The sequence below is a fragment of the Lissotriton helveticus genome, chromosome 2_1, assembly GCF_964261635.1.
Source record: "Lissotriton helveticus chromosome 2_1, aLisHel1.1, whole genome shotgun sequence".
Taxonomy (NCBI): Eukaryota; Metazoa; Chordata; class Amphibia; order Caudata; family Salamandridae; genus Lissotriton; species Lissotriton helveticus.
The window spans coordinates 1,170,681,823-1,170,704,067 of record NC_136059.1 but is presented as its reverse complement, the minus strand read 5'-3'; the positions used below and the strand labels follow the sequence as shown (position 1 = coordinate 1,170,704,067).

The following is a 22,245-nucleotide window of genomic DNA, read 5'->3' as shown; positions in this document are numbered from 1 at the left end:
CGACGCTCGGTTCATCCCCTGGTGGCGGATCGAGGCCCAAGGTCGGATCGACGAAGCCGTCCGCTTCTTTCACTAAGCAGGTCGCGGACTCCCTGAAGAGGATACAGGACAAAGCGTCGGAGCCGCCAACACCCTCGGTCCCGAAGGCAACTGTTCCACCGAAGAAGACTTCGACGCCGATCCTCTATACTCTGCCGCCGAAGGTGGCGCCGAAGGCTTTCGCACCTCGTACGGTGCCCGATGACTCGGAGGGGCTGCGGCAGCATCAGCGTAGTGGAAGCTCTGCTCGACCACTTTCGCAGGAGGATGAATCGGAGCATTTTATCGACGCCGACACTGGCACATTAATGCTCTACAAAAGGAAAATTACATCCCAGCCAGTGGACTCCTATGTAATCCCTCTAAAGAAGAAGAGGCCTGCACCTGATACTCCTGACCTTGTGGAACCCATTCCTCAACAGCCTAGGAGGAGTCCAACACCTTCACCCACTTACTCAGATGGGGATGGAAATAACCAAAATGAGGAGTATAACTTCCCTGCCAATAATGACCCTGATGAGCAGCAGGTTTCCTGGGTGGACACTGGTGACCAGGGTGACCAACAGGTGATTGGTGACCCACAGCTTTATGGGATAAAGACTTCTCCTACTGAAGACTCGGCGGCATTTAATGCCTTGATTGAACGGGCAGCTGCAAATCGCAAGGTGGAGATGCATGCCGACCCTGTGGAGGTTGACTTTTTGTTCGATACGTTCTCTGCATCGGAGAAAACTGTTAAAACACTGCCAATGCTTAAAGGGGTTCTCAAACATGCCACTGACATTTTCAAAGAACCCACCAGGGCGAGGGTGGTCAACCCACGTATAGAAAAAAAATACAGACCGGCACCTGGGGACCCTGCTTATATTCGTGGCCAGTTGCCTCTAGACTCTTGGGTCGTCTCCAATGCCCGCAAAAGGGCGAATTCACAGACAACGGGTGAAGCTCCTCCCCCGGATAAAGAGTCAAAAGTGCTGGAGGCAGGGGGCAAAAGGGTGGCAGCGCAGGCCGCAAACATATGGCGCATATCCAATACACAAGCTCTGCTGGCTAGATATGATAGGGCGCATTATGACACCTTGGAAACACTTGCAGCACCTTCCAGACCAGTTCAAAGAAGGAGCTGAAATGTTGGTCCAGGAGGGCAAGCTCATTTCTAATGCTGCGATTAAATGTGCGCTTGATGTTGCAGACACAGCGGCAAGAGCGTGAACACTAGTGTTATGCTAAGGTGTCAGGCGTGGCTCCGCATCTCAGGCTTCAAGCCCGAGATCCAAACAACTATCCTCAACCAACCCGTCAATCCAGACAGACTGTTTGGCCCAGAGGTTGACACCACCCTTGAGAAGATTAAAAAAGACACTGAGACAGCTAAGTCCATGGGTGCTCTTCAGTCTCAGCAATACAGGGGAAACACTTTTCGTCGCTCAAGCGCAAGAGGTGTTACCAGAGGTCACTTGGCACAGCAGACAGGTTTCAATAGAGGAGGCGCCCAGGCCTCTTACCCTAAACAGAATAGAGGTGGCTACAGAGGAAACAGCGTCAAGGGCAGAGGCAACAATAGTTCCCGTTCCTCTGCTGCTAACAAACGGTGACTCCCTGTCACTGCCCCCCGACCATCCAACACCTGTCGGGGGGGGGGAGACTCCAACAGTTCCTGCCAGTCTGGACGTCCATCACCACAGACAGGTGGGTGAGGAAACTTATCCAGTTCGGTTATTGTTTGGAGTTAACGTCCACTCCACCCAACATACCCCCAAAACAACGACCTATGTCAGCAGAGCACTTGCACTTATTGCAGCAAGAGGTTCTCGTAATGCTGCAAAAAGGCGCAATAGAGCTCGTGCCGGTGGAGGAAGAAGGCACAGGGGTTTATTCCCTGTACTTCTTAATCCCAAAGAAGGACGGCTCGCTCAGACCCATTCTGGACCTACGCCCCCTCAACCTGTACATACTCTCAGAACACTTCCACATGTTAACACTGCAGCAGGTTCTTCCATTGTTAAGCCAGGGAGACTTCCTCGCAACCTTAGACCTCAAGGATGCTTACTTTCACATACCACTCCACCCATCCCACAGAAAGTACCTCAGGTTCACCATACAAAACCAGCATTACCAGTTCAAGGTCCTACCCTTCGGAGTGACCACTGCCCCCAGGGTGTTCACAAAGTGTCTGGCGACTGTGGCGGCGCACCTCAGGAGACAGAACATACATGTCTACCCTTACCTAGACGACTGGCTCGTTCAAGCAAAGTCGGAACAGCAGTGCGCCGCAGATATGTCGCACACAATTCACCTCCTTCACAGTCTGGGGTTCTCACTGAACTATCCCAAGTCGCACCTTCAGCCAGCCCATGTGCGGCAGTATCTAGGCGCGACAATAAATACTTTGACTGCTACGGCTCAGCCGAACCAGGTGAGGATCGACAACATCCAGTCGCTCATCCAACGGTTCAGACCGCAACAATCACTCCCAGCGAGAGTGTTTATGCAGTTGATAGGCATGATGGCCTCCTGCATCTTCATAGTCCCGCACGCGAGGTTGCATATGCGTCCGCTCCAAGAATGCTTGGCGCATCAGTGGACACAGGCTCAAGGACAATTGAAAGACCTAGTGTTGGTGACTGGTCGGGCATACAGCTCTCTGCATTGGTGGAATCCACACAACCTTTGCAAGGGCCGACCGTTCCAGGAGCCTGTGCCACAGATCATCATGACGACGGACGCTTCTCTCCAGGGATGGGGAGCTCATGTGCTCCATTACACGGTGCAGGGACTATGGACGACACAGCAAAAGAAGATGCACATCAACTATCTAGAGTTGATGGTGATCTTCATGGCACTCAAGTCCTTCAAGGTACATCTGTGCAACAAGGTCGTGTTGATCCGGACGGACAACATGACTGCCATGTACTATATCCAGAAGCAGGGGGGGGGTACGCACTCTCCACAGCTGTCTCATCTGGCTCAGAGCATGTGGAAGTGGGCCATTCAGAGGAACATTTTCCTCATGGCGGAACACCTCCCGGGCAAGGACAATCAGATGGCAGATCTGCTCAGCAGGTACAGCCATCAAATGCACGAGTGGGAGATACATCCATCAGTACTCCGCCCGTACTTCCAGCAGTGGGGTCATCCAGAGATAGACCTGTTTGCCACAAGGGAAAACGCAAAATGCCAAAGCTTTGCCGCCAGGTTCCCTCACCCACAATCGCACGGCAATGCGATATGGATGAACTGGTCAGGCAAATTTGCGTACGCTTTTCCCCCAGCACCTCTCAGCCCGCTGGTGGCAAGAAAGCTAAAGCAACACTCGATGACGCTCATCCTGGTTGCTCCAACGTGGGCACGCCAACCATGGTACACCACGTTTCTAGAATTTTCCGTGGTACCGCATCAAAGGCTGCGCCTCTCGCCCAGGCTCTTGACGCAGAACCATGTATAGGCATTTATATAGCGCACTACTTACCCGTAGGGTCCCAAGGCGCTTCGACCGCTGCGAAACCCTTCCTGGCTTCCCTGAGAGATGGTCCCTTAATGGGTATCTCCAGGGTGAGACCAGGCATCCCCGGCGGTCTGGTGGGGCCGTTAGTGAAGATGAGGCAAGCTAATGCCCAGAGTTGCCGAGTGTGAACGCTGATCAGAGTGGGCACCGAGGCGAGAGAATTATCGAGTCCGCTGACCCTGGTCCAGAAACCTGCCGCGCCGGGAATCGAACCCTGGTCCCGGGCCGTCCTCTGCTCTCGGGTCTGCCGCCTCTAACCAGTGAGCCACACTACTTCACATGGCGACATTCAGCATCCAGACCCGCAACAGCTCAATCTGGCGATCTGGCTCCTGAAGTCCTAGAGTTTGGCTACCTTAATCTGCCTCCTGAATGCATGGACATCATCAGAGAGGCACGAAAGCCCACTACCAGAGCTTGCTATGCAGCAAAATGGAAGCGTTTTGTCATCTACTGTACAGAGCATAACATTAATCTGCTAGATGCATCCATTCCAAACATCATTTGCTACTTGTTACATCTTTACAAATGCAATCTAGCGTACGCTTCCATTCGGATACACATGTCAGCCATAGCTGCTTATCTTCAGAACAGGCAGCACCTCTCTGTTTTCAGGGTGCCTGCAATTAAAGCTTTTCTAGAAGGACTAAAGCGGGTCATTCCTCCCAGAACACCGCCCGCTCCAGTATGGAATCTCAATGTGGTCCTCACTAGGTTGATGGGTCCACCCTTTGAGCCTCTACATTCGTGTGAGGTTCAATTCTTAACATGGAAAGTGGCTTTCCTCATTGCCATCACGTCTCTCAGGCGTGTTAGTGAGCTACAGGCGCTCACAATACAAGAGCCATTTATTCAGGTTCATTCCAACAGGGTGGTGCTCCGCACTAACCCCAAGTTCCTTCCAAAGGTGGTGTCACAATTTCATGTCAATCAGACAATTGAACTGCCCGCATTCTTTCCTAACCCTGAAACTGTGGCTGAAAGAATGCTCCATACCTTGGACGTTAAGAGGGCATTGATGTACTATATTGACAGAACACAACCATTTAGGAAAACACAACAACTATTCGTTGCCTTTTCAGCTCAGCACAAGGGCAACCCCATTTCCAAAGCAGGAATAGCCAGGTGGATCGTTAAATGTATTCATATTTGCTATCAAAAAGCTAAACGCACTTTAACAATCCCACCCAGAGCACACTCCACGCGCAAGTTAGGAGCCTCCATGGCATTCCTGGGAAACATTCCTTTGGAAGACATTTGCAGAGCAGCTACGTGGGCCACACCACACACGTTTACCAAGCATTACTGCGTAGACGTACATTCCAAACAGCAGGCAGCTGTAGGACAGGCTGTTCTCAAAACACTATTTCAGACTTCTGCAGCTGGCACGGGCGGCCGCCGTTAATGGAGGGACTGCTATATATTCTATGCAATAGATATGAATTTAGCAGCCCACATGCCTCGAACTGAATATGCTACTTACCAGTATGCATCTGTTCTTGGCATGTAGGGCTGCTAACATTCATATCGCCCACCCTCCTCCCCGGCGCCTGTAGCAGCTGCAGATTACTTCATGCATTTCATCACTAGCATGGACATCATTTATTCTATCGCACTCCATCTTTGCCACAATGGCTAAAAACAATCTGGGGATGGAGTCGATGCCCATGCGCACTGTAGTCCAGGGGAGGAGCCACCTATCTCGTGAGACTTCGAAGACTCTTCCAGGACAACAATGTGCAATCATCCGGACCCAACACTAGGCGGCAATCTATGCAATAGATATGAATGTTAGCAGCCCTACATGCCAAGAACAGATGCATACTGGTAAGTAGCATATTCATTCTGGACCCCTGGGTCGAGATCTCCTGCTCTTGGGGTCCTGAAAGAAAGCACATACTGGGCAGATGTGCCAAGCCTCCTACCCCAGGATGGGCAGGGTCCATGAAAGGAAAGCTTCAAAGGCTTGCCGCCCTTGTGAGTGGAAGCAGCCATTTGCTGCTCCCAGCAACTGGCACCCACCAGTTCTGACCCCCACTTTGGGTAGGAGAGTACGCGGGAAAACAAAGATAGGAGAGGTGTGCCCACCTATGCCAACCACCAGGTAGGGGAGGTGGGGCGAAGCACAACTCTTAGTCCTTATCATCTTGAAAATGCGGGATACCCAGCCAACCAGAGTGAGGCTTTTGCCCCCCTCCAACTGGACGGTGGTATAATATGGGGTGTAACCACCCCATTGAACGGACCCATTGGCCCCAACCTGTACCTACTTGAAACACCCCTAAACTTAGTATTTAGGGTCAATCCTGGACCTTGCCTCCTCAAGAAAAGAAGAAAGAAGGACCAAAGCGCTGTGCTGAAGGAAGAGGACACCAACTGATTTGGCACCAGCCCTACTGGCCTGTCCCCGACCCTGACCTGCTCCAGCAGAATCCCAGTGTGTCCTGCAGCCCCCCAGAACCTGGAAGACCAGCCCCGCCTTCCCCAACAAGACTTTGTTCCGTGAGCACCGGATTTACTCACCAGCAGACTCTGGCTCCAGCCAAATCCGAGAGTCTGCACCCAACTCACAAGGCCAGAGTTTGGGTTGCCCAACATCACAAGGAGGTCTCCCTGGCAATCCTGACCTGGGTTCTGGTGATCCCTGACCTATCAAGTCTCCCGAAGACGCCTGCAGCCCCTAGTTGGAGGATCCCCCACGACCGGAGGCGGTAAGGAAAACCCAACGTCAAAAGACACTCCAGGGCCTTGGGTGGCCCAAACAATTGTGTCCAGGCATCCCACAACATCCCAACTTACGTCGTCTCCAGCCAGTGGTCACCTCCAGAAGATCTTCGTTCCCGAGTCTTCAGTGTTTGTTCTGACTGGAACTTCCCCATTGAAACCAACAGGGCTCCTGACGTCGATCCACCACCCCAGTGCTGCTGTGGGTACACCTTTTGTGATAAAGCGGATCCCCCTTTACCTTGAGCTAAACCCCAGGAGCTTTGCACCCACATCCAAGTGGCATGCCTGTGAGCACCTACCAACCGCAGGCCCCTATCCCCCATTGGATAACATTGGGCCAAATCACTCTGCACCCGGCCGACCTAGTGCCACTGAGGTTGTTCTGTGAGTGCATCCTTGACCCTGGGGGGAACCCTGGTTATCCAGTATTGGGGTATCTTTCATAGATTCACATGCATGAATCATTCCCCGTCGCCGAGGTGGGAGTCCCACGGTAAATAAAAAAGCAGTGCCAAAAGCACTTTGTAGTAGTAGGCCCTAGAAAAGGCCTGAGGCCTAAATTATAGTAGCCTATCTACCTCATTATGTTAAAAAGACCAAAGTCTTTGCTCCAACCAATCAGCTTACAGCACCCTCTAGAACCCTCTCTGCAGAGCCAGTTCTCCTCAGATTTTCACCGCACGTCGTGTGGAAGGGAGTCTCCCTGAGTCTTGACTCAGTTTTTTCCTAAGAGCTTCAGGATGTCTGACAAGAAGGCCTTGTTTAGACCTTGCAGGACCTGCGAGAAGAAGAGGGTCCATGTTGATGACCAGCATAAGGACTGTATTTATTGCCTTTATCCGAAACAGGAGGCAAGAAATTGTAAGATCTGCCGCACCTTCCCTTCTAACACCTTAAGGGATAGGGAGGCCAGAGTCCTTTTGTGGCTAAAATCCTCTTCCATGGATGATGATGATGGAGCCTCTACCTCTAGCAAGAGGGCGAGGTCTCCAGAGGATAAGACAAGTGAGGGGAGAAAACATGCGAAAACCTCCCACTCCACTTCAGGCTCTTCAGAGATCTCAACATTCTGTCTCTGGAGCCTCAGCCACCAACGATTCCTCAAAGAAAACCGTGAGTAAGAGCTCTGCTGTCTCCTCACCAGTGACTACTATTTGTACTTCAACCTCCTCTTCTACGGCTATGATTTCCACTACATCTATCACTTCGCCTATTGTGTCTACAAAGATTTGTATTGTGGCTAAAAACTCTCGTAGACGGCTCGTCGACGAAGACCTCATCGTCAACGAAGCCTTAGTCGTCTAAAAAGAGCCCGTCGGCGAAGTCATCGACGCCACCGTCGACGAAGAAAGCATCGACATCGATGACGAATCCGTCGACGGCTGCCCCGTCGACGACGAACCCGTCGACTATTGTCCCGTCGACGGTAGCTCCTCTTCTACGGCTATGATTTCCACTACATCTATCACTTCGCCTATTGTGTCTACAAAGATTTGTATTGTGGCTAAAAACTCTCGTAGACGGCTCGTCGACGAAGACCTCATCGTCAACGAAGCCTTAGTCGTCTAAAAAGAGCCCGTCGGCGAAGTCATCGACGCCACCGTCGACGAAGAAAGCATCGACATCGATGACGAATCCGTCGACGGCTGCCCCGTCGACGACGAACCCGTCGACTATTGTCCCGTCGACGGTAGCTCCATCGACGTCGAGCCCATAGACGACGGTCCCGTCGACGGCAATTCCATAAACGGCATCTTTTCAGCTGGCAGCTGCACCTTTGTCACCGGTGCCATCAAAACTGATGGATTCAGCTTTAGTGAAGCCTATTATTGGGAATCAGGCTTTTTGTACGCCAATTTCAACGAAGACCTTTCAACTTGTATCTTACAAGAGGCAACGAGGTTCTTGTATGTCGCCACCTATGCCCTCTCATCTTCTAGAATCCTACTCCGATGAGGAAGAAGATGATTTTGAGAATGATGATAACGAAGGAGCTTTTGGTGTGGCGCGTCACCCATCTGATCTCATCATCAAGTGTCAAGATGATGATGAAGACGACCCTTATACTGAACATTACTACCAGGAGGACGTTATAGTGCCTCATTCTTTGGAACATCAGAGACGGCCTAAGGTCTCAGAAGTCACTCATTTACCGCCTACCCTGATACAGGACTTACAGGCTATGCTGGCAGATTATAAACAACGCTTTCCGCCACAAATGCCTCAGCCTAGGACTTCTGTTCCTCCATCTCAAATTCCACCGCTTTCTCCAGTCGTGGAACCTACGCAACCTGAGTTGCCTTCACAAACCCCGGACACGTCATCAGAGGAGGAAGTAGAGAAAGGAGAGTTGCCTAACGCACCTTCATCAGACCCATGGGATGATTGTTATCCCCATGCCATCCCCCCGACTCTTCAGCCTTCATATTCACCACCTGAAGATGTAGGTGGGTTCCACAATCTGATGCAGAGAGCAGCAAACAGATTTAAACTCCCGGTGACTGTGGAGCAAACGGAGTGCTTTCTTCATCATTTTAAAGAAGAAACCAGGAAGGTGTCTAGAGCCATTCCTATCATTGATTACATTTGGAAAGAGGGCCTCAAGGTAATGAAAAACCCCGCTTCTGTGCCTGCTGTGTTGCCTAGAATTGAGAAGAAATACCGTGCCCCACTCAATAGTCCGGCGTGCCTTATTGGTCATCCACGTCCGGATTTGGTTATCTCTCAGGCTGCACAACAAAGGTCGAAGAATCCGGCTACCCCTATTTCTACACCACCTGATAAAGAGGGGCGACGTTTAGACGTTATTGGTAAAAAGTTTTCCACCATGGCTGTGGCCTCCATCAGAGCGGCGAATTCTTTGGCGATTATAGGGCGCTATGATCGCCAAATGTGGTCAGAAATTGCTGGTTTCATGGAGCTGATTCCAGAGGACAAGAGGCAGGAAGCGCGAAAAATATTAATGGAAGGAGAGCGCGCAGCTGCGGAATCCATCGACTGCTCATTAGATATCGCAAACACAAATTTCAGACAGTTGGCAGGAGCGGCTGTCTTGAGACGTCAAGGGTGGTTGAAGGCCAGTACCTTTCGTCCTGAGGTCCAATTGAAAGTACTGGACATGGCATATGACGGAGAGTCTCTCTTTGGGAAACATGTCGACGAAGCTCTCCAAGCAATTTAAACAGATACGGATACTGCAAAATCACTGGGGTCATTGCAGTACAAAAGAGGATCGTTCAGAGGCGTGAGAGGACGCGGTTATTCGTCCAGAGGAAATTATTATCAGCAAGTCAGGCAATACCAGCAGCAATACCGCCAGAACTATCAGTCCTCGTATCGCCAGTCTGGATCGGCTTGTTTCTCTCGCCAAGGAGGAGGAAGGCGCACCAACAATCAAGGGCGAGACAATCACAAGAAACAGTAATGTCAATTGGGCGCCACCTTCAATCCCCTATTTTCCTGTGGGCGCGAAGATATCTGGCTTCCAACAACAATGGCATCCGATAACAACATATCAATTGGGTGTTGGACCTGGTCCAACATGGTCACACCCTGGAGTTCATCACCAAACCTCCAACAACTCTGCCCAGGGGTCCTCCTCCCCCTTGTCTTCACTTATTGATCAAGGAAGTTCAAGCAATGCTTCTCAAGAATGCTGTAGAGAAGGTTCTAATCCATCAGAGAAGGACAGGTTTCTATTCCCGTTTTTTCCTCATAAAAAAGAAATCAGGGGAATGACGACCGATCCTAGACCTACGCAATCTGAACAGATATCTCAAGAAGCAGGGATTCCGAATGTATGTATGTATGTATGTATTTATTTTTATAAAGCGCGCATTTCACCATTCGGTCTCACAGCGCTGGTAGAGGATATGGGAGATGCGAGAGAGAGGAGTTGTTATGCTGTTTCCTTAAATAGTAGTGTTTTGAGTTCTCTCCGAAAGATTTTGTGATTCTGATTGGATCTTAAAGCCGTAGGCAGGGAGTTCCATGCCAAGGGGCCCACCTTCGAGAAACTCCTGTCTCCATTTCTGACAGTACGGACTCTTGGTATCTTTAGGAGATATTTGTTTGAAGATCGTATTCCTGAAGTTTATTTTTAAAATATTTTGGGCCTTGTCCATTTAATGATTTATGCACTAGGCAACAGATCTTGAACCTTATGCGCTTTCTGACTGGAAGCCAATGCAGTTTCTTCAGTCAAGGGGCAGAAGAGGTGCGTTGGGGTAGGTCGAGAGTCAGTCTGGCTGCTGTATTTTGGAGCGATTTACTTAATGTGCCCTCGTTTGCATCAGCAAGGAGTGCGTTGCCATAGTCAAGGCGGCTAGTAATTAAGCCTTGAACCAATGGGTTACGATAGAGCAATGGCAGCCATTTGAATATTTTCCTTAGGTTCCTCATGAGACCTATGCAGGTATGTACTAATTTGTTCGTATGGGGAACCATGGACAGCTTGTCATCAAAGATGAAGCCCAGGTCCCGAACAGTGTCTTTTGGGGATGGGCAGGATCCAAGTTCCGGAGGCCACCACTCTTGGGACCAGATGGATTTGGCTGCACCGAAAAGCATTATTTCGGATTTGCCTGCATTGAGCATTAGGAAATTATTGGTCATCCAACTCTTAATTTCTAACATACAATTCCTGAATCTCACTTTAGTCTCTGCTGGATCATTTTGGCCAGTGGTGATAGGTAGACGTTGAATAAGGTAGGGCTTAAAATTGAGCCCTGGGGCACTCCCTTGTCGTTATCAATAGCTTCTGAAGAGAAAGGTCCTGATTTGACCCTAGAGCTACGGCCTGTGAGATATCTTTGGATCCAGCCTAGGGCTTGGCCTTCGACACCCATCCCAGCCAGTCGTTTTAATAGGACTCTGTGGGATATGGTGTTGAAGGCCGCCGAAAGGTCTAGCAGGATGAGAATGGCCGACTGTTTGGAGTCCAGTGCCAACCGGATATTGTCAACCACCTCTATCAATGTAGTCTCAGTGCTATGGGAGGCTCTGAATCCTGACTGTGAGGAATCTAATAGCGAGTGTCTTTCAAGGAATTTTACCAGTTTTACATTGATGATAGATTCCATTGATTTACCAAAGAGTGGTAGTAAAGATATGGGGCGATAGTTAGTCGGTTGCTTGGGGTCTGCGTTATTTTTCTTAAGGATTGGCCTCACAATGGCTTCTTTCCAGGGGGTAGGGAACAGGGCACGAGTTAGGGATATATTAAATATAGACATCAATGTGGGAGCCAGGGCAGGTGCTAGTTTAGCTAAAATCGGGGCGGACGCTGGGTCTTTGGGGGAACCTGATTTGGCCTTTTTTAGTATGTTGGCTACCTCGTCCTCAGTAATTGTTCCAAAGTCAGCTACATTTTGCTGTATGGGGTTTATGGTGGGGGGGATCAGCATGACATGGCTCACTTGTTGTGCCTGTTTCTGTGGGAAATGATTCATGAATTGTATCAATTTTGTCTTTGAAATAGGTAGCTAGTTCATCGGCCCAGTCCTGGGATTCCTTAATGACTTTTTGGCAGGCCATAGGGTTTGAGAAGTCTTTTACAATTGCATAAAGTTCCTTCTGTGAACTACCAGCTGCTTTTATTTTTTCCCCCAAGGTAGGTTTTCTTAGCATTGGCAATTTTGTTCATATATTCTTTGTGGGTCATTTTAAAGTGTGATTTATCATCAATGTTTTTTGATTTGCGCCATTTTCGTTCAGCTTTCCTGGTGTGTTGTTTAATAGTTTTCAATTCATCAGTGAACCAGGGCGATTTCCATTTCGGGCAGTATATTAGGCGTTTAGGAGCTATAGAATCCAGAGTCTTACTGATTGCGGAATCAAAGTCTAGGGCCAATCTATCTAGCTCTATGTCCTCAGTTACTCTCGGGGGGCAAAAGTTTTAGCAAACATTTCTAAGTTAATCTTTTTCCATGGGCGGCTCAGCTTTTTTTCTTTAGAGTGAACCTGTAGGGACTCGTTTGTTTTAATGGTGAATTTGATTATTACATGGTCTGACCATAAAACAGGAATTAGTTCATTAATATGCGTATCCTGGAAGTTGGTACATACAATATCCAACGTATGACCCGCTTAATGAGTAGGGTCAGTTTCAAGTAGTCTTAGGTCTAGGGACTCAATGCTATTCATTAGTCAATGGTGTAGGGGTCTTCGTTTATTTCCATGTGATGGTTCAAATTACCTAACAGTAGAAAATGTTGACAGGCTAGTATATGGGGTGCCAGGATGTCGACTAGTTGGGCGGCAAAATTGGCTTTAGTCTCTGGGGGTCGGTAAATTAGAGCTCCTTTCCAAGACTCCTTCCCAGTGAGGACAAGGGAAAAGATTAAAAACTCTCCCCAAGTCTCGAGATGAGTAGAAATGATGTTAATTTCAATCTCCATTTTGTATATTATTGCGGTCCCTCCCCCTCGTTTCCCAATTCTGTCTAGTCTGGCTATTTTATAATTAGAGGGTAGGGCTACTGCAATGTCTGGGTCTGATGTTTCTGATAGCCAGGTTTCGGTTATAAAGAAAAGATCTGGGGTTTCTTGATCGAGTAAGTCCCAGATCTCTAAGGAATGTTTAGGGAGCGACCGCACATTTCCGTAAAGACAGGTCAGTGGTTTACGAATTGGCGGGGGACCAGGATTGATAAGAGGCGCAACGATAGCTGGGTGGGATGATTTAAAGGACAGGAGCTCTGTGCGGGTATAGGTAATCATATTTAGGAATTATATGTATAGCAATTTAATTAGCTGTTTGTAGATGGTGGACTGTCAGGAGGTCAAGAAAAAAAGTTGGCCTGTCGCCGGCCTGTCGCGGACAGGCGCAGACAGGCAGGGCTGACTTTGGTGCGACTTAGGCGCGCTGCCTGCGCGTCGCTGCACGAGTCCGCTCTACGCACTCCGCTATATGCAGGAGTGGGCGGCACCGCCTTCCGGGGAGTCTGGAGCGCTAACCGGTGTAGGCTACCGGAAGCGCCGAAGGGTAATGGAAAAGCCCGCCGTGCCTGCGGCAAAAGCCGAAACGGATCGGGTCTACTTGGTAATCAAGGGCCTCGTTTGAATTTCTGCAGCATACAGTTGTCACATGTATGTGGAGATACTAACAGCACGGCGCGGCGCAGCACAATTAAAGTGAAGGTGCAAGCCGACTTTTAAATCAGTCACGATGTATATTACTGGTCTAGAGTGCTCTGTGCTAAATGCTGGATTTAAGGTTTTTAAAATTAGATTTTGCAGTTCAAGGATATTAAAATTCAATTTTGCAGGTCATACATCAGATTCGGTTATAACAATTCATACAAGTTTTAAAATACATCACAAGTTAAAACTCAACAAAGCAGGAGCTGCCTAGCAGTCTCTTTTCCCTCGAATGGTCACTCTCTCAGACATTCTCAACTGCCTCAACGAGTGAGATTACATGGCTTCCTTGGACATGGAAGATGCATACTTCCACATCCCAATCCACCCAAAGCATCGAAAATACCTCTGTTTCACTGTGGCTGGCGCCCATTATCAGTTCAAAGTCCTCCCATTTGGGCTCAAGTCGGCCCCAAGGATTTTTACAAAGTGCCTGGCTCCTGTAGCATCAGCTCTTCGATCAGCAATGGTACATGTCTTCCCGTATTTGGACGACTGGCTAGTCAAAGGTCCATCAAAGGCCAAAGTAAAGTCCGACATTACAATATGCCGCAATTTCTTTGCATCGCTAGGCCTTACAATCAACGAGAGCAAATCTCAATTGGTTCCCGAAGCAGAACCTACTGTTCCTAGGAGCTTGTCTGGACACAGTAAAATGCAAGGCATTCTTGTCTCGAGAGAGAACTCCGACTACAGGCTTTTGGCAAAACCGTCAAGAAAAATGGTCACTTTCAGTTCGCCTGTTTGCATCACTTCTGGGGATGTGCTCTTCGGCCATCAACCTCATTCCATTAGCACGTCTAAAGATGCGGCCTTTACAGGAAGAGCTACATCGTCAATGGCAACAAGCGACAGGCTCTTTCGAGGACACCATCACAGTCACCAACAGGATGGTGCATGCTCTTCAATGGTGGACACAGCTGACCAATCTGGAACAGGGGCTCACATTCTTGCAAACTCCTCCGGAATTCATTCTGACAGATGCGTCCATGGAGGGCTGGGGAGGCCATCTCCAGGACTTACAGGTGCAAGGAAAATGGTCTCAACAGCACAAAAAATGCCACATCAACAGTCTAGAGTTGAAAGCCATTTTTGTTTCAAGCGTTCCTACCCAGGATCACAGGATCCTCAGTCCTGGTCAGAACGGACAACACTACCAGCATGTTTTATATAAACAAGCAAGGGGGAACGAGATCAGCAACATTGTCCAGGGAAGCCCAAGAGCTATGGCAATGGTTAACAATTCACAACATAACTCTCAAGGCAGAACACGTCAGAGGTCTTTACAACACCTTAGCAGACAAATTGAGCAGGTCCTCGTCAGATTGCCACGAGTGGGAACTGCACAACTACCAATTGAGCAAGGTGTTTCAGAGATGGGGCAGGCCAACGTTGGATTTATTTGCAACCCAACAGAACAAGAAATGCCGGTATTACACCAGCAGGTACCCTCAACAGGGATCAAGGGGGAATGCCCTGTCCATGCGATGGCCAGGGATTTATGCTTACGCCTTTCCTCCGATCCCTTTGATTCCACGAGTGGTACGCAAGATGAAGTTGGAGAGTGTCCGCCTTCTCCTAATTGCTCCCAGGTGGCCTCGCCAGTATTGGTTTCAGGAGCTCATGCTACTCTCACAGGAGCCACCGATCAGGCTGTTGGTAACCCCAACTTTACTGTCACGCAAAGAGGGTCAGATACTTCACCCAGACCCTCAATCGCTGAAATTGCATGCATGGCTCCTAACTTCCTAGAATTTGAACATCTTCAAATTCCTCAGGACTGCCGAGACATTCTAAAGAAAGCAAGAGCCCAGAGTACATTAAAAACTTATCGTCTCAAATGGAAGCGCTTCTGCGCTTGGTGCATCTCAAACGCTTTACATCCTATAGAGGCGCCAGCAGAGAAAATACTGCCCTATTTATTGCATTTGGCGTGATCTGGTCGTTCTTTTTCTTCAATAAAGGTCCACTTAGCAGCCTTATCCAGATACAGGAAAATGGCCGACACTCAATCGCTCTGCTCTTCATCGCTAATTAAACAATTCATGAGGGGTCTTTTCCGGTGTTATCCTCCAGTAAAGCTTTCACCACCGGAATGGGAGCTCAACACAGTCCTCTCACAGCTGATGAAGCACCCATTCGAACCCATCCATAAAGCTGACCTAAAATTCTTGACATGGAAGGTTGCTTTGTTATTAGCACCAACTTCCGCCAGAAGAGTGGGAGAAATTCAAGCATTCACTATAAAAGAACCCTTTTGCATTTTTCCCAGGACAATGTCACTTTGCGGACGAATCCAACATTCATACCAAAGGTGCCTTCTCAATTTCATCTAAATGAACCAGTCAAACTGAAAGTTTTCTTTCCAAATCCTTCAACCCCAGCGGAAAGAACATTGCATTCTTTAGACATCAAAAGATGCTTAAAGTTCTACCTCCAGAGAACCAAGACTTTAAGAAAATCAGATCAACTGTTTGTAGTTTATGGCCAGACTACTTTGGGTAAAGCGGTCCCTAAAGCTACAATTTCCAGATGGATAGCCTCCGCCATTCAGTTCTGTCACATCAAGGCTAACCGACCGTTGACAAGGTCTGTTCGATCTCATACCACAAGAGCTGTGGCAGCATCTGCAGCTTTGTTTGCAGGAGTGACGCTTGAGAACATGTTACGTGCTGCGACATGGAAGAATGTCTACACGTTTACAAGACACTACTGCCTACAATCAGCAAATCAGGATGATGCGGCAGTGGGCCAAGCTGTTTTACGCCACCTGTTTCCATAAGGAGTACATTCAGGTACTAACGTTGGCTTATTTCATAAAAAGTTGCATACGATTCAGTTTGTTGTTTATAATATGCAGACATATGTTAAGATATGATGTGTTTCTATGGTGCTAAAGTTCCTTTCCTGTAGGGCATTGCACAATTTCTATGTTAAATCTGAATATGATTTGTTAATAGATCAATCTCTAGGCGATTGTTGGTTGTTAACTGTACATTCATGGGGAGCACTACAATAAGTCTCCCACCATCCGCAACCGACTTTGCCTGGTTTACTGCTTGCTATTCCGATTCAGGCATGTGAATCTATGAAAGATACCCCAATACTGGATAAGAAAACAAGTCACTTACCTGTAACTTCAGTTATCCAGTATTGGTATCTTTCATAGATTCACATGCACCCACCCTCCTCCCCGGAGAGTCAGTTCTCTAAGTTTGGGATACTTGTTCCCACTTGTGCTACGAAAATCTGCGGAGAACTGGCTCTGCAGAGAGGGTTCTAGAGGGTGCTGTAAGCTGATTGGTTGGAGCAAAGACTTTGGTCTTTTTAACATAATGAGGTAGATAGGCTACTATAATTTAGGCCTCAGGCCTTTTCTAGGGCCTACTACTACAAAGTGCTTTTGGCACTGCTTTTTTATTTACCGTGGGACTCCCGCCTCGGCGACGGGGAATGATTCATGCATGTGAATCTATGAAATATACCAATACTGGATAACTGAAGTTACAGGTAAGTAACTTGTTTTCTTCCAACCCGAGAAACCAAACTCCCACAACCAAGTATTTACCTTTAAACCAAGCACTTTATTTCCTCCCATATGATTGTTTTGGCTTCTGTTCAGTGAAAAAAGTTTGAAGTTTGAAGTGTGGAGTTGGAAATTGTATGAGAACTTAAGAAACTGTGTGTTTACAAAAACTGAGTTACTACTTACCTTTTCTTTAGGAAATGTCCCAGTGTGATATCTAGGCAAATCATTTTTTAGTAGAAAAAGTAATCTGAAAAGTAATATATAAAGTAATCTCAAAGTTATTGCAAAGTAACTGACAAGTAATTTCAACTGTTTCTGAACATTTATTCTACCTGTATCTACGTTAAAATGTATTATCAGAAAAGTTATATTTTTACTTACCTGCACAAGTCTGGCTTGGTTCTAAAAATAAAATAACACAAAGAACTATTTGTATACAAAACAATTGGTCAGAGTTAAGTCTTTGAGTGTGTGAATTCATTTCTTACCTGAGTGCGTACAGTAAATGCTTTTTACTACCCTCTGATAAACCCACAGTACCACAAATAGAGAGTAAGGTATTATATTCTTTAACCTCTGTAAGCCTTTGGGTATCCACTGGACTTTGTGCACACTATACCTTACTTTGGTATAGTATATACAGAGCCAGCTTCCTACAGGTGTCTGTTAGCAGGGAAGCCTAACGGAAGTGGAACCCAATCTGTAACCCTCTTAAGAGCTTGACTGTGCAGACCAAGCTTCTGGAGTGCACTCAATGAACCTAGGAAAAGGACTGTTGCAAAGTGATTCAACCCCAGTTTGACATTTTTTTGGGGGAACACACCTGTTGGTAATCAGGAACTCTAACACTTGAACAGTGCTATCCAGTGCTCCGTGTATGGGCTCTGCCCACAAACGTGTTGAAATTAGCTTTAAACCATATTGTCACATTTAACTTTCCTGTAAGGCCGGAGTATGTGATGCAGAAATACCACCTGGCATGGAAAGCTAAATGCACAAGTGAACTGCTGCACCGAGTGTGCCATCCACTGTAGTGACAGGTAAAACAAATGGTTTCAAGCCTACCTTATGTAGCCTGACAGCAGCAGATTGAACCCTGCTACGCAGACATGTCAAAATTACTTTTTGACAGGTAAGACAACCTCATTTTCAATAATGGAATGTCACACCGTGCAGGCCACTAGGACGTGTGCATCATACTTAAGAGTGGAACAAATGTCACTCAAATGACTTGTTCCTTTAATGAGTGGGCCAAAAAGTACATTGTCACTGGTCAGGCACAAAGTGTAAATAATACACTTTGATCTTTAACTTTTGAGTTGTACTAACTACAGACCCAATTCAACTTTTTATTTTCATATTTAGATAAAAATCCAGTTTAATGGTCGTTACATTTTTTAAATTAAATATATGGTAAATAACGTTTAGAAAGTTACCTTTACCTTGCCTGAAGTCTCTGTAGTCTAATTTTCATTAGTCTCCAGCAAATGACCAGACTGTCCCTGGCCGGAAAAAGGTGAGAAGTGCTCCCAGAGAAGAGACAGTGACCTGGGGGTGGGGAGTTGTTTTCATCCCATGACAGGAATATCAGTTTGGGTGGGTCCAGGAATAGAATCAACTTCAAAGGGGCCTGTCCAGTCGCAAGCAAATGTTAGCTAGCAGTTAGCAAGCCCCAGCGTTTGTCCCCATAGTCAGGCTGGCACCAAACCCAGTGGGAGTAAAACCTATCAAACAAACCAGTTTTGAGTGACCGCAGAAGAGGGTACTCATTACCCTGGCTACACCTCTGGTTGGACATACTGGCTCTGGGCAAGAGGAGAGAGGTTTCCACATCTTGGATTTTGAGGGTGAGGGGCACAATGTGACTGTGTTTGCAGGAGAGCAAATAGAAACTTCCAATAAAGTGTGTAGGGTTACTCCTGGGAACTTGTACCGTATGGGTTAGGGATTGCCCAGGAGTCTTCCCCACCCACGTTTGTGAACCCCACAAAGCATTGCCCTTACCCTTTGTTCCTCAGAATGGTTTCTGAACCTACAGAAGAGGACTGAACCTACTCTCTGTGGCCTGTGGTGAGCTTTGAAGGACTGGACCGCTTCCCCTTCTGTACCAAGACAAAGAAACAGACTCCTAGAATCAGTTGGCTGGACTCTTGTGTGACTGCAGGTACTAAAATAGCTAGAGGTCTTTTCCCTACAATTGATAGATGACTAGTGGCCACTGAAACTTTGACTGGACTGCTCTAGTGGCCTCTGCCTAGCCCCCTTAGGCTTTCTAGGTGTCACTACTAGGAGGGGATTAAAATGAACTCCTGTGGTTTCTTGGACAATGGAAAGAAGTTGGGTATCTTTTGAAAACATATGCTCCAGGGCTAAGGGGACCTACTGCCATCAGTACCCAACCAGCATTTCTACAGCATTATAATGAATATTTCATTTGTCCCTGCAAGACTCTAGCATCTCTGAAACAAACATTGGAAAAGCTAGTACATCTAGCCTATGAGAGCTATTGGCAGTGTTTTGTAGCCATACTGTACAGCAGCACTGATGCTTTGCAGTGTTCAGCATGGCTACAAATCATTGCCAAAGTCAATAGTGCCCATGCTGTACAACTTGAACAAGAGACAATGGCAGAGTCATTAGCTACAAAGGTCAAATCTATTGGCTTTGCCAAGTTTTGTTAGGTCTCTGCACAACAACACACTGTCATTCTATCTCCCCTTGCGTGAAGAACAATAATGAGATTTGGAGAAAAAAAATCCCATCAATAAATAGAGGAATTCTGCCCATATTAAAATCTTAAAATACGTTTGCAATCGGATAACATCTGTTGTCACAATAAAAGCAGATAACATCTCTTGTCATAAGAAACATCCATCCAAAGGAGAAAATGGCTTGTTTAAAGTATGTGTTGGGTAGTAAAATAACAAATGGCAAGAGGTTGAACAAGAACAGGGAAGAAGAAAAAATAAAAGTAGTGCCATCATGACAGTGGAATAAGCAGAAAGACAGCAATCAAGCTGCAGCAATTAGTACTTGGTCTGTGCTCCAGATGAAAAGCGAGGAAGTGAAGCCAGCATGCTCTGGCCAATTCGAAGGCAGCAAATAAGAGTGACAGTGAAGCCAATGAATGTTAAGCAATTGGCTCCTTGTTGTAAAAAAAAAAAACATGCATTAGTGCATGCAGCATGTGTGCGGTCAGAGTTAAGACCTATAAACGACAAGTCTCTTTCTGTTTTGAACTTAGAAATATTTTCAAGGAAAAACCTCAAAAGCTCTAGTGGCTGGTATCCGCTTGGCAGTTTCAGTGCAGCACCTAAAATTTTAGAATTGTCTTGTGGGGAGTCATTTTCTTTAAAATAAAAAATGACTACGCTCCTTTTTGGAAAAAAACTTGAAAACGTTAAACGTTTTGGACTTCTAGACTGTCACCGGAACCAATAAATCATGCCTAGCTCCCAGTCTACCGCTTCCTTACACAACCATTGGCTTTTTGTGCTTTTTGATGCTATTTTCACTCCAATAGTTTAAAATAAATCCTGTTCCCCTAATTGACTTTGTCATTTTGGTCATATATCTTACTCATAACATTTGTCTCTTAATTTTCTCTTAATTTCCAAATTATTTGTGGAATTTTGTGGATTTTTTTTTAGATATTTTCTGATGTGTGTGCACTGCTTTAATACTTTTCACATCGGACTTGATTTAAGCATGACTCGTTTAAGTTGGTTTATCAGGGATTGAGAACGTGCCCTTATCCTTAGAGGTGGACACTTATCCAGTCTAAATCAACTTTCCTGGAGAATGCATCTAGAATATGTCTCTGAAGTCTAGGACTGGCTTCATCACCCTGCTGGTGGTGAAAGAATGCTACAGTGACAGGGAGGCCTGTCCCCTCAAGGGATTGGCCTTGAAAGGTGCCCCAGCTCCATGTAAAGGAATGGATTGGAATTGAGCTATACCTTCACCAGGAAAGCTCCTTCAAAGTAGGCTGGACAGTAAGCCAATATGCTGTAAGTGTGAGCTTATGTTTCCATTCAGGGGCCGTGCTTAGAGCATTTTCCACTCGTAAGGAAAAAGCCACAGTGGTATTTGTAGGTAATATCCCACTAGCAGATGTATGAAAGGCTGCTACTTGGTCGTTAGTCCACGTTTCTGAAGCGTTCTTGTGTGTACATTCATGCCATTTAAGAAGTACAGGTTGGTCAAATATCACTTAGGATTGCTCTGGACATCTTTTGTGTTTTTTTCTTTGCATAGCTTTTGATCTACAGCATCTCATGCTGCAAAAGGAAAACGTTACCTACCTGTAACAACTGATTAGTTATGTTAGAGATTTGGTAAAGCGCATCAAATGCCCAAAGGTGACCTGAATTAGTCCTGGAGCCTGTAGTGCTGTAAATGTATATGTGGTCTACCAAACTCCCCAAAGGCGAGCAGACAGGAGGCAGTCTGTCACTTCAGTCACCTTTTTTTGATTAGTGTACAGACCTTGTAATACTTTGCTTCTCCGCATGTAACCTTAGCCTTAAGGATAGCGACACATCTAGAGTGGAGCCTGTCCTAATGCATTGTGAGTTTCAGGGGAGGCATCACTTCAAATTAAACCCATTACAAGACAAAACGACTTGTAATGTTCCAAGTCATGACTGGATGGCAGGAGGGTGCACCACATGGGAATCTACTATTGTACAGTCTGCAGCCAAATTGATACAGGCAAGTAATGTTTTATTGCTGCATGTTATTCTTGGATCTATTTAATCTAAAGCTAAACAATTATTTCAGGAGATGTTGAAAAAGTGCCACCTGTGTATGGAATCCATTGTACAAGCCAAAGACCGACAAGCAGCAGAAGCAAACAAAAATGCAAGCATCCTTTTGGAAGAGTTAGATTTGGAGAAAGTGAGTGTTCGTCACTTGAATAACAACTGTATACTTGTTTGTTTCTTTAAAATGGCGTTGTAATGAAACTGTTTAATTAGACTTGCTGTGATGACATTTTTCATATTTGTCGTTATTTGTTATGGATAATTCTTTCTGCCAATTCCTTATCCTTTGAATTTTCCCATCTGGACTAGGTCCCTTTGGTGCTGAAACCTCTATGGGTCCACCATCCATTCTGGAATGGTGTACACAATCCATATATGCACCACTACTACAGGTGACATTGATTACACTTTTTTGTGTGTGCCTTAAATGCCATATTCTGGGCATCCATAATTTTTAATACTTTTCTAACAGTAGATTCTTTTGTTTTGCTCCAATTTCTGTTTTGCTTCTTCTTGACGGAGCCAGTCTCCCTCAACAAT

General features: G+C 46.6%; 1 protein-coding gene across 14 annotated transcripts in view; it reads left to right on the top strand.

Annotated features, from left to right (window-relative positions):
- Positions 1-22,245, top strand: part of ANKRD17 (ankyrin repeat domain 17) — a 1,381,421-nt gene that overhangs the window by 921,420 nt on the left and 437,756 nt on the right. For all 14 annotated transcript variants that reach the window (XM_078676026.1, XM_078676025.1, XM_078676019.1 and 11 more), the window contains one exon: positions 21,722-21,838. In XM_078676026.1, the coding sequence (XP_078532152.1) occupies positions 21,722-21,838 (117 nt within the window). The remainder of the gene's footprint in view (positions 1-21,721; positions 21,839-22,245) is intronic.